The following is a 13,384-nucleotide window of genomic DNA, read 5'->3' as shown; positions in this document are numbered from 1 at the left end:
GAATATTCACCCCTCTGCTGCCCTAGGCATACAGTTTGGCAAAGTAGACTTAGTCAGTACTTTGATGTCACTCAGTCTACATTTTTGACCAAAATATTTTTGACTGAAAAATGCCACACAATCCCAACCTTATTGAAGCAAAGAACAGTGTTTTGCATTTCTAGCAAAAGCCTGTGGCTCCTTGCACTCAGACCTACAGTAGCTGCAGGCTTGTGTTAAGCGTGAGCTTTACCCCTGCGATTACATGTGTGCAGCCAACCATGGACAGAGCAGTCCATGGAGTTCCCCACAGCAGTCAGCAGCAAAGCTGGATGGATCCTAGGGCCAGAACAATATCATCTTCTGCTCTGTCCTAATACTGCCCCTTTGGCCTTACATTAAACTGTTTTATTTTAAATGAACTAAAAAACTGTGACTATAAACTGCACGTGCTGTTGACTTTCTATAAAGTAATTTTCTACCAGCATCCAGAATCTGTAAAATAGGTACAGGTCAGAGTAGTGTGACAGGGAGCTCAACAGCATGGGGCTGAGATGCCAGGGTAGCTTCCTCTGTTTTCTGCACATGCCCACCTTTTCTAGAGCTTAAGCAGGAAGACAAAGGATTTCAGATCTAATTCTCTGAGGCGTCCTGTTTTCAATGACCTAATCTGTGCAGGAGACTGTACTTTGGTAATTTGAATTTTATTTATCCAGTTTCAAGCTAAGGGTATAATAAAGCACATTATGCCAGTTGTGTGTGTGGTAATACTAGATATTTTGCTTTTACCATGGTAGTTGATTATAATGCACTTTTTAAGACTCACTTTCTAAAAAAAGGAATATTTATACTTTTATGTGTTTGATTCACACAGTATAGTTTGCACAAGTCCTGTTATTAAGTGCATTGGTGGTTACATCTCAAAAGCCAAAAAACATGCTGAGTAGTGTTTTATCAGCACAAATCTGCTATTTTCACTAACCATAACAGTCAGGTTCTCCTGACTTCTAACTGCTCCCATTGTAAAAATTAGCAGTACAGTTGGGTATTCTTGAAACCCCAAATAGCCATCTGTAAGGACCTAAAACAGTTTGATGGGACAAATAATTACCCCCCCACCAGAATCCAGTGTCTAATCCAAACATATCCTTCCTGAAATAATGCAGTGCCTACTCCTGGTCTGAGTAACTGGAAAACAACATGATTATAGTGGCGCCATTCGTGCCACCATAGTTAGGGGTTTAGGGCTTGACCTTAAGCATGGCTGTAGGTTGGGGTTTGTGAGTGAAGATCTTGCTCACACTGCCCACAAATACTCTTCTGATTTTCTAAAGAAAAGGAGAATGTGTGTAGTGTTAATTAAACAAGAAAGCATAGAGGACACCCGAAGTGTTTTGTCTGCAGAAAACTTATCTAAAAGCCCTTTTGTTGCATCCTTAGTTCCTGTAGCGTTCTGCCAGTTCCTCATTAGGATTATCAGGGCTGGGATGGGGAAATGCAGAATTGACCAGAAATCTTCGGCAGACCCTCCCTTTAGCCATAACCAAGCTCAGGCTCTGTGTGTAAAGTGCTAAGCAAAGCTCTGCACACCATAGCACCCCAGGGATCCTTGCTGGGGCTGTGAGAGAAAGCACAGAAGAGGCAAGTCAGAGGCCCACAGAGCTTATGGTCTTGTTTTGGAGAAGGTGAGTGTTAACTGGAATGTTTGTGGCCCTCAAGGTGCACACAGATGTGAAAAGTCCCCCTTAAGGGGACTCAGCATCACCGTGAAGAAGGGCAGTGTTTCTGGGGCTGTTGCTTTTTCCCTTGCGGATGAGGTTGCCTCGCTACCATGGGTTACAGTCAAGAGAGTCTCGCGTGGCTTCTCCAGGGCCAGCAGAGCGCTGCCTGCCTGCCAGGGGTGCAGCAAACTGGCCCCTGTGCCAGCTGTGCTGGCTGTGCCCCATCCCCAGACAATGGAGCCATCCATCAGCGATGCCTTCAGGAGAGAGTCTGCAGCGAGGTTGTGCAACACTTCCTGACCGCATCGGCCGCTCTGTCACCAGCGCCCTGGTTTGTGCCAGCAGCAGCCGGAGCAGATCTGGCCGCTCCACTATGGGCACAGGAGGGATGTGCCAGCTCCACCTGAGGGCTGGGCAGGAGCTGCTGGCAGCTCTCCCAGGCTGCAGCCAGGTATTAGAGAAAGAGGTACCCAGTGCTGGTTGCAGTTACTCTGCAGTGAACCTAAGGATCTGGCTTGAACCAGCCCAAGATGGGAAATTCAGAGCTAATGCATGAATGTTCATCAGCGTGAGCTCGTTTATGCTGCCCCATAAAATCAGCCAGTTCTCAGGCACTTGCACAGCAATGAAAGTTGTGCCTGAGCTTTTGTGGGAAGAGTTGAGTTAGCATTCGAGGGAGAGCAGTTACCCCAGGAAACACCGGGACACTGTTCTGCATTGTCAGAGTTTTCTGATTTATTTTTTTAACATTATACAGACAAAATAGTGGCTATTGTGTAGGCACGTGCTGTCTATTAACAGAGATCAGGAAAGGGAAATAAACCACGCATTACTGAAGAATAAGATCATGATTGTGGTCAAGTGGTGGCAGAAGTTTTTTTTCTCTTTGTCAAGCTGATTTGTAAACATTCTTCAAACAACTGTGCAGACAGCAGTGCCACAGCTTCTTGAAAGGAAAGCAAAGACAAGGAAAGATTTCTCTGCACAGATGTTTTACAGTAACCTCTTAGACCCGTCCCAAAGTTATCTGGTCATCTGAAGTTGTCATTGCAAGCTATGATGCACATGTGGCCTCTTAGCAACGCAGTGTAATCAGGCTGTAATTTATATTTTATCTTTAGTGATCATAGCACTTAAAAATGTTTTGTGGTGGATTTGTTCTTTGATGCATGGTAAGCTCCTGTTAGCATTAATGGGAGCAGTGTGTGCTGGGGAGGGGGAGAGACACCTTCCCCCTGCCTTCAAGTCAAGATTAATTATGTTTTGCTTATGCTTATCACTGTGTGGGATGCCAAAAGCAATGTACAACTGAAAATTTTGTGGGTTTTTTAAACTCGTGTTGCGTTTTTTGTCACCTTTTTGACCATTTTTGATAGTTTGGTCCTGGAGAATTGCAGGATGGGGCTGCTCTTTCAGAGGCTGTGTATTCAGTGTCTTGCCATGCTTTCAAATCCCTGCCTATTTCCTGCCCTTGAGCAAGGCAGCCGCCATAAAGCAAAGGGAAGCATGTGGTGAGTGTGCTCCAAAGATGTTGGAATTAATCACTTCAACCAGCTTACATTCCAGCCTGGAAACCAAACTTGCCTTTGACTTTGGGTTCCCTGTGGAACTCATTTCTCTTCTCAAGAGTCCTCTCTAAGTCCCTTTTTGTGTAGGTCGGCGTGACTTGTACCTCGGAGCCGATAGTTTTAGCGTGCATTTTGTCTGATCCAATATTGTGTCTCCACTGGTGGTCAGGAACAGATGAAGAGTGATAGAAAAGGCTTGGCTATTTGGGTTTTTTTCGTGTGTGACTGCTTTGTCTTTGCAGACAAAATGAATGGCACCCAGAGCTGCTGGCTTACAAGGTGGTGTGTAGCCACCAGTTCTTGTTGGCTGGTTTGGTCTGGCGTTCATGAGATGGGGTCCATCACATCACAGACAAGTGTTATAATTACCTCTAATAAAGGTGTTTGCTCTCGTGAAGCAATTACTAAGCTGCACTGGAAAATGCACAGGATGTGCAGCCAGCATTTGAGCTACAAAATTAAAAGAAGCTCAGACTGAAGTTAGATGAAAGTGAACATATTTATCCATGTCAGACTTCCTACCATTTTGCACGCTCATATTGATTTCTTTTGACATGGTCTTCTTTTATGGAGTACCGTATATTTTTTTAAATCCCTTACCGATAACAGTACCTGCTAAGGGCAATTGTAAAAGGAAACTAAAGTATATTAAACCTGCCTGGAGTCAAAATGTAATCTAACACCTGTAGTCTGCAATTTGTCATCACTTCATAGATACTTTTTCTTTTTTAATAACAGTTTTGGATTTCCCTGAGTTTTGACCTTAGGATACTGTATAATCCAAGAAAAGCAAGGAAACTAAACCGCAGTCTTTAACACAGCTTTATGGTGTCAAGGTGTGAAATCACTCTGTGAATGAGCCCAAAGAAAATACTTCCTTTGGTACTGCGACTAGTGCTGCAGTGTTTACCCAAATGAATGTGTATTTGCAGGGGAAGAAAAAAGAGCAGTCTTAAGAACCACATTTTTAATAGGAAAGAAACGAACACAGGTGCAAATTGTAACTTCTGCTACAGTTTCTTGTACAGACATTCCTAGAAACCTGTAAAGAGTCTTGGCTGTGTAATCAATGTTCTTACCCCTGTGAGCCCCAGCCTGGGAGGCTGAGGGTGGAGGCCTGGTTATGGCAGCTGCTGCCTCTCTTCTCTTCTTGCACATTTCTGTATGTGAAGAGAGACCAGGGCTAGGGAGTGTAAGCCTGTTTATTTGAATAGATAATCTCCTGCAGATTATTCCTGTAAACTCTGGTAAGAGGGACAGTGTCTTCTCTCAGTGTGAGATTTTGTTGCAACAAAATGGAGTTTGTCTCTTCAGTAAAGTCTTACCAGGATAGCTGGGCACTGCATGGGGGCTCTCAGCTTACAGAGGTGAGGTGCTGCTCAGTAAAATGCAGCTGAAAACCTTGTTTAAGCCTGTCTTCTGCTCTGCCTTTGAGTTCAGCTGGCCATGGGGAAGGAGCTTTTCCAGTGGCTTGCTGACAGGAGGGGTGTGGTGAGTTGTTTTTGCTTGGAATCAAACTGGTGGCAGCTCCTGCTGATGAGCCGTGAACAGTTGTAAGGGCAGTAACAGATCACTGGTGTTAGATGCACGAAATGAAGGTTCTGCACCTATGTTTTGTACTGTGTGTCTGTTCTCTCTGCCTTTATTTTGGGGTCCTTAAGCAGGCTAAAGTCTTGCTGTCTTTGGCATAGAATTCCTTGATGTGATACAGTGTTATGGCTGGCTATGAGAACAGTGTAAAGGTGAAGAAAAGCTGAAAGGTGAGACCCCCACCACTGAGACTAGATTGGTAGAATTATTTGGTTTGGAGAAAGACCTATAAGATTATCGAGTCCAACCATTAATCCACCAATGCCATCACTAAACCATGTCTTAAGTGCCACATCTGCACATGTTTTAAGTACCTCTAGGGATGGTGCCTCCACCACTTCCGAGGGTAGCTTGTTCCAATGCTTTAGAACCCTTTCACTAATACCCAATTTAAACCTCCTCTGGCAAAGAGAAGGCCATTCCATTGAACTTTGCTCCTTGTGGGTTTGGGTTATCAAAGTTGATATTGACTATCACATGCCACCAAGGTACCTGTCAGTGCTCACACTGACTGCACAGAGGCAGATGGTGCCTTTTCAGCAAGGGCAGTTTCTGTTGCAAATGCACAGTCTTTCAAGAATGTAACATTTTTGGTGTTTCTCTTAGCAAGGGGCACCTCATCATCTCAGCAAATCCCAGCAGAAGGGAGCTCTCATGACTGATCCTCTCTGCAAAGGGAAGGGCAGAACCACTCTAGGAAACAAAAGAGCTTGGGGTTTTCACATAGAAATGCAGTTCCCAATTCCAGTGTGCTCAAAAGGCTGTCCAGGCAATGGAGGGTGATGTGTCCCAGAGCCAGTGTTTTCAGCTGGTGCCTCTCTGCTGGTGGTGCCCGGGTCTGTGTGTGTGTTCCTGCTTGGCTCCCTTAGCCTCTCACCAATGTCAGGTGTGTAGCTCCAGCTAGAAAGTGGGTGGAAATGGAAACAAACATCAGTGGCATAGTGAATCCAGCCAAAATGAAATACAGTACAGGCACAGACTGCAATTGCTTGACGTTCATCTTACAGCTGGGTTTGCTCACCTCTCTTTTCTGTGGGAACGCCAAAGTCAGCTTTCTCCTGAGGGAGCACATGGAAACATGGGAGTGGATACATGTAAAACAGTGCAACAGTCCCTTCCCCCGATAATTCTTGGCTTTGGATTTTAGATAGACCACAAACCCTTAGCTTATTACAAATAATCCTGATCACTCCCGTAATGATACACTACATTATATACTCTCCTAAATTCAATCATTCAATATCTCACTTCCTTCCCTGTAGGCATGTACTATTATATTTTACACATGGCTTCCAGCTGCTTTTCATTGTGGCCTTCAAATCATATTTCAGTACAGTGCGATCTAAGACCAGTCACTTTATCATTTAAAGTCAACTTCCATCACAGTCATTTTCTTGCAAGTTTTCTACCAGGGTTGGTGAATTTGTTTCAGAAAGATAAGTTGAATGTCTACCTGAATGAACCTTCATGAAGCAGCATGTGCCAGAGATACTTTGTTCTGAAATGTTGAAAGGCAGCCATGCCTATCTGTAGAGTTTAAGAATTAAATCTCTTGAAGGAATGAAAAGAATAAATCCTCTGGGCATGGAAGGAAATCTGTATCTTCACATTTGATTTGAAAGTAGATGAGAAGTCAGGAAGAGGAAGGGAAGTCAGCTCCAGATGGTGCTGGCTGTGGAGGAGGAGGAGGAGGCTGCCCCACCTGTGGCTGGGGAGCAGTGGGGAAGGGCATGTGGGGTGGAAATGGGAGTGGGGAAGGGGGGTGTGGGGCATCTGTGCCATAAAGTGCACCCTTCTGAGCCCAGCAGCAGCTTTCCTGGGAAAGGGAAAGCTGAGCAGGGCCATTGTTGTTACCCTTACCTCAGAAGCCCATCCTGTACGTGGTGCTTTGGGGTAGGTCTGGCCGCCACCGAGGGGTCACTGGGAAATGCACCCTGTACATGGAGGATCAGGGATGTTTCCTTCCTGGCAGTGCAGAGGCAGAGCAGCACTGACCTGAAACCCAAAGAGATGTGGCAGGGTGGGCACAGCAGTGTGTAAAGCTGCTGGAAATTTTACCTGCAGATGTAGGAGCCTAATAATGACCCAGGATCTAAAAATCTGTAACTCTGGGAATGGTCCATTTCCTCTGTGAGGCTGTGGCATGCAGAGCCAGACATGAAGTAAGCCAATCACTCAAACTGCCCAGCATACTCATCAATCAAGGGTAGTTTAAAGCAAATATTTAACATAAAGGTAATCTGGGCTTCATATTGTACTGTGTGCTCAGCAGTTGATCTGGTTTGCATAGAGTGCTCTCTGTCCTGTCAGAAGGGATTGTAAAACTGACCACAGCCCAGATCTGAAGGACATCCTGTGCATTTATCCATCTCTCTGTATATGGCTAAAGTTCTGTTATTGAAAAATATAATGTTGCTGAAATCCTTTGTTAATGATACTGGCAATCTAGAGGAGACCCCCAGAAAGTAGTAAAATAATAAAATTTATCTGTTATAAGAGCAGATTTAGTTTTTTCATTTCCTAAGATAACAGGAGGTGAAATAAAATACAACCTTTTTTTTAGTGTTTTACACTGATAACATCCAGGTTTTGCATTTTCCCTTTTGGAGAAGGTGGAGAGGTCACTCTGGAAAAGGAGGGGTTAATTGAAATTATTCTTCCCTCCCGCACTCAGCCCTCTCTTTGGTTGATTGCTTTATAGATGCTGTAGGCATCTCTTCATCTCCTTCAAATTAAACATTTTACTGCTGCTGATCCCGTATTTTGTTGGATTTTTTCATCATTATATTTGATTGGAAGTCTTGTAACATTTTTCAAGCTGGATCATTTCTCATGCTATTTGTCAACTGAAAAGGGAAAAAAAAAGCCCCTTTCCAGCTCCAGCAAGAATGAACTGAGTAATTCACACCCTTTCTGGATGTGTTTCTATCTCTGTTCGATGCTACTTAAATCCAGCTTCTGATTAGCAATGCTGCTTGCAGCGTTCTGTGTGACGCTGTCTCTAAGTTCCCTGGCAGTTTATTTGTGGTGTCAAATCCTTTCGATTTTGGCTGCTCTGGGCCGTACTTTGTCAGGGGACGGTTGCCAGAAGCCACAACAGGGGAGGCTAGGTAGGGTTTGTGTGACACATTTATGGGGCTTGGTCCCTGGCTAGAGCCAGCGATCCTGGCTCTGCTGCCTTCAGTGCTCCCCGCTGACGTAGGTACGGATCCCACCCTCATCTGTAACCCTCTGTTTGGAAACGTCAGCCCTTCTCTTTGAAAGCAATCCATGGGCAAAAAAGAAATCCTCAAAGAGCAGCTGAGCTATTCCATTCATTGGAACATTATGCTCTTTTATTGCAAGAGATGTAATAAAACATAAACCAGATTATCTGTCATTTCCATTTGAGCTCCCCCTTTTCCCCCGCTCCTTGGTTAGCCATTTCTGTGGCACCCTCAGTATTTACGTGCTTGGGAGGAAAATGTTCACGTTGGCACCGAAACAAGTTTGTGGTGTTTCTGCCCTGCCTCAGCTCTCGCCCGCGGGTGGCAGGTCCTCTGCTGGCACCTGCTCTCGGCTGTCCGTGTGGGGCTGTTCCTGCCACTGTCCTGGCACGGCTGTGCCCGTGGGGACAGCAGGATGTGCAGCTGTGTCCCTGCACGGCCAGCCCTCGCTCACCCCCGCTGCTCAGCGAGGCACCGGGACGTGGTGCCGGCGCTGCCTCCGTGCCCGGGGAGCCGCAGCCCCGCGGGGAGCAGAGCCCCGGCCGGTCACAGCATCCCCGGGGAGCAGAGCCCCGGCCGGTCACAGCATCCCCGGGGAGCAGAGCCCCGGGCCGGTCACAGCATCACCGGGAGCAGAGCCCGGGCCGGTCACAGCATCCCCGGGAGCAGAGCCCGAGCCGGTCACAGCATCCCCGGGAGCAGAGCCCGGGCCGGTCACAGCAGCCCCGGGAGCAGAGCCCCGGGCCGGTCACAGCATCCCCGGGGAGCAGAGCCCCGGTCGGTCACAGCAGCCCCGGGAGCAGAGCCCGGGCCGGTCACAGCATCCCCGGGGAGCAGAGCCCGGGCCGGTCACAGCATCCCCGGGGAGCAGAGCCCGGGCCGGTCACAGCAGCCCCGGGAGCAGAGCCCGGGCCGGTCACAGCATCCCCGGGGAGCAGAGCCCGGGCCGGTCACAGCATCCCCGGGGAGCAGAGCCCGGGCCGGCTGCAGCCCCGGGCCGGTCACAGCATCCCCGGCAGGCTCAGCTCCTCGGCGGTGGGCAGCGCCTGCGGGCTGCGATCTGCTTCCCAAAAACTGTGACTGGAGATGGCTGATGTTACAGATTGTTATGGCAGGAACGTTTGATGGAGGAAGTGAATAAAGGGCTCTTCGGCACAGAGCCTTTTCGTTTATTTGCATAACAGGCTGATATTCCACAGTGGACTTCCCTCTTGCGGTAATAACTTGACTAGTGTAGGATTTTACTGGGGGTTCGGTATGTGTGTAAAATTCAGTGCAAGTTCTCAGCATATTTCCATTATTTATCCTTGTTTTTTTGGTTGTTTTTCTTTAGAGAGCATTAATGTAAGGTTGATTCTCTGGATGTTACAGTTTGCAGCAAAGACATTTTCTTCTTGGATAAAGAGCCAGAATTCCCTCTTACTTGTGGAAGAAAATAGTTATCCATATTGATTTTGTTAGCTTTGAGTGTCAAGCTCTAATAATTATTTCCCTGCATCTGAAGAAACCCCTGGGCAAATACAGCCCTCAATCCTATAGGGGATTTTTTCTGTTAATCTCCCTTGTATAGATTTGGTTTTAAGGAAAGCGTATGGAGCTCCTCTGTGTTTTGAACAATTCAGAGCAGGTATTTTTTCCCCTGGAATCAAAGGGCTGCACGAGGCCCTTTCTTAGTCATTTTAAGTGGCTGTTAGGAAGATTAAGAGCTACATATGCTTTCTTTAAACTTGCCGAAAAGGAGATACTGTGGGTGAAAATCTGTTACAAGACTGCAAAGTGTGTTTGCCCAGAGGGTGTTTCAGAATGGAGGGCTATTATTATTTGAACTCAGAACTCCTCCGCTAGTGAAATTACTATAGAGAAAGTAATACAGAGAAATCTGTTCAGGAGACACATTAAAGCCACCTATGTCAGACAACTGAATTGACTCTGCTGTCTTTCTTGAGAGAAGGGAAATCTTAACAAATCTCTGCGCTTATATTTTTTTTCTTCCATAAAGTAGTTGTGATGGATTTTAATGCAAAAGCATTATTCATAAAGTAGAACTTGACAATCCCACATGTGCCTAGGCCTTTTTGGTACTTGAAATCTTGAAGAAATGGTCAAAGTGTCTAGCCTGAAAAGATGAGAGGAAACAAGGATGGGTAGAAGAGGGGCAAAGCAGGAGAATGACTTTTCTGGTATGGGACAACTGGCCAATCATCATGACAATGAGACTGGAATACCTTTTGACTTAATTTTTATTTTGGCTATTTTATATTTTTTATTACTTCTATTTTGTATTTCTTACTTATTTTTTGGGTTTGCATTTATTTTATATAATTTGCCTTTTATATCACTTCCTCCTTTCAGTCTGTAGTTGTGCAGACAGGTATAGCTGTTGTAGTCTTACAGGTGAGAAGGGCAGTGGAAAATGCACATTAATTGTACTTTTCTTGACCAGAGCAAAGGAAGTCCTGTGTACAGACCTGTACAAGTGCCCTTATGTCAAGCACCGTGGGGGTCAGCATGTGAAGTGTGTGTCTGTTTGATCTTATAGGTGCTGCACAGACAGCAGTCCCAGCCTGCCAAGGAGAATTCCCCACCTAGAGAAGAGGCTCCTCCTCCACCTGCTGAGGACAGTTGTGCCAAAAAGCCAAGATCCCGCACCAAGATCTCCTTGGAAGCTCTGGGTATCCTTCAAAGCTTTATTCACGACGTGGGTCTGTACCCCGATCAGGAAGCCATCCACACCCTCTCTGCTCAGCTGGATCTCCCCAAACACACCATCATCAAATTCTTCCAGAACCAGCGCTACCACGTAAAGCACCACGGGAAGCTAAAAGAGCACTTGGGAACGGTGGTTGACGTGGCAGAGTACAAGGATGAGGAGCTGCTGACGGAGTCGGAGGAGAACGACAGCGAGGAAGGCTCTGAGGAAATGTACAAAGTGGAGGCTGAGGAGGAGAATCCCGACAAAAGCAAGGCGGCTCCAGCAGACATCGACCAGAGATAATGTGAGATAGGAGTGCAGAAAGCAATACATTGATCCAAGGATTTTCTGGTTTTATTTTTGATTTTTTTTCCTCGTTTTCCTTTTTGTTTGTTTGTTTCTGTTGCGCACGATCCATGTGCAAACCGAATGAATTCAGCATTGCCCGATCAGACTCCACCTTGACACAGACACTCGAGTGTTACACTTGCTACATCTGACTGAAGCAATTGTTGTAGTCACATAGGATTATGCCTTCATCAATCTTGCACTTATGAAAGGGACAGCTAGCAAGTAAATGGGAAGAAAAAGTCCTATGAAATCAGTGAAGGGAAATTTACAACTTTGTGTGTGTATATATATATTTACATTATATATATATATATATACATATATATATATATATTAAATTGCATGGGACGGAACTTTACAACCTGAAAGTATAGACTGTGAAATTAGTTCTTTAAAGATGAGACTTGTTTATGTTTTAAAACCACTTCACAATGAGTTGCTTGGCTTTTTGATAAACTGCCTCCTGCTCTCAGGGTGTGGTGACTATTTTTGAATTCCTATTTATTTTCTATGTTTATCCCTGATTTTTTTTTTCATTATTATATGGCTTCCTATCTGGCAACTTGATGGGTAATTTTTGAGGTATTTAAACACTGCCAAAAAAAGAAAAGAGGAAAAAAAAGAGAGAAAATAGAAAAACAAATCAGGGCACCTTAAAAAGAAAACTAGTAAGTTAAAAGTACTTTTAACACAATGCACACTTAAAAGGATACAGCATGTTCCACTCTCCAGATAGTCCTTTCTGTAGTGAACAGATGAGTTTTCATGGGATTCAGAATGACTAAAGCAGAAGTGCAGTGCATAGAAGACTTGTCCATTAACGAGGTCTTTATAGAAAGAGAAAAAAAGATAAATGTGTTGAGATTTGATGTATGGAATTCATACTATCAACCACATTTTACCGTGGATTTTATTTACCTGTTCTCTGTTTCAGATCTTAAAATTTATAAGCTTCCTTCTTGTTGTTGCTTTTTGTTTATACTGAAGTGAAACACACACACACACACACACACACACACACACACACACACGTGTAAAGTTACATTGCGACACAAAATGCCACAATCCCGAGAACCCTGGCCAGGTAAATCGCTGACAGCCCGAGGGTTTGCGTTGCTGCCTTGCCGCTCGCCCTCCTCGCAGCCTTCCCGAGCTCCTGTTGTAGCTGGGCTTCCTCGTGTCCCGCGTTCCGTGCCAGTGCAATGAAGTGTTTTCAGCCGCAGGTCCCCGCCGGGCCGAGGCTCGCAGCCTGCCCCGGTAGCAGCTACAGAGCAGAGCCTGTCCCGACTGACTCTTGGATGGCCCGAGCACTAAAGCTGCAGTCTGCCATAGCATCCACCCGCTCTGAGGCACCCCGTGAGAGAGACGCCAAGTAGCATTTACTTTTCACTTCGTGCAATGATTTCCGAGACAAAGACCTCACCTTGCAGCTGGATTGATTTCAGACGCCTGTAAACTGCAGCCATAACGGTACCGACAAGGCTTCTGGCTTTTTTCTTCCTTTTTTCACATGGGCTTTTCATGTAATCTTGACAAAGACCTCATGCAATATCACTTTGAAAGTTACTTTCTGTTTACTACACCAGGCAATGTAATATAACTGTTAATACTATTTATATATTTGAAAGGTATAAAAGGTAGGAGTTAAAAACGAAAAACAAACCTCTACGTGTAGATATTTACTCAGAACAGACAATATACAGGGAGAAGACGTTGCAATACAAGCTAATTCTAGCTGCTCAGTAACCTCTGGAGTTTTTATGAGATTTTTTCAGAGCTAATGTTTGAAACATGAGTATCTCTGCATAAATTTCATATACCTTTGCAAAATTATGGTGGGTTGCTTACTTAATGCCCCTTTTGCTCTTCATCCTTTAGTTCTGTAGTATGCTGCAGCTTTAATCAGAATTTCGATGGTTGCTGCTTTATGTTTCTCTCAGAGCTACGCTTTCAAAACTGTCTTCTTATCCTGTAGCTGAAATCACTCCATACATTTGAAAGGAAACTGAATTTTGCCAAGCTATGTAAGTTGTTCATCTGATGATGGCATCGACATTTGGTATCTTTTACACTTCAACCAAAAATTTTATTAGGTATTTTTTCAATGCTGAGTCTTGCCTTTTTATTTTTAATTTCACTGCCAATTTTGCAGTGGTTCTAAGTGAATCTGTGGGCATTTTAGCCTGTGGTCTTGCCAGAACTTTGCGAATTACAATGCATATATGTCTATTTATTCAATATCCATCATATAATATCTATTTGGAGAAAGAAACTTTT

At 44.9% G+C, this 13,384-nt stretch overlaps 1 protein-coding gene across 1 annotated transcript in view; it reads left to right on the top strand.

The window, feature by feature from the left end:
* Positions 1 to 11,461, top strand: part of SATB2 (SATB homeobox 2) — a 106,078-nt gene extending 94,617 nt beyond the window's left edge. The window contains exon 9 of the mRNA XM_058809526.1: positions 10,604 to 11,461. Coding sequence (XP_058665509.1) covers positions 10,604 to 11,059 — 456 coding nt within the window. The 3' untranslated portion in view covers positions 11,060 to 11,461. The remainder of the gene's footprint in view (positions 1 to 10,603) is intronic.
* Positions 11,462 to 13,384: the final 1,923 nt, after the last annotated feature.

The sequence above is a fragment of the Ammospiza caudacuta genome, chromosome 8 (assembly GCF_027887145.1).
Source record: "Ammospiza caudacuta isolate bAmmCau1 chromosome 8, bAmmCau1.pri, whole genome shotgun sequence".
Classification (NCBI taxonomy): Eukaryota; Metazoa; Chordata; class Aves; order Passeriformes; family Passerellidae; genus Ammospiza; species Ammospiza caudacuta.
The sequence above is the reverse complement of the archived record's forward strand: the minus strand, read 5'-3'. Positions and strand labels throughout refer to the sequence as shown.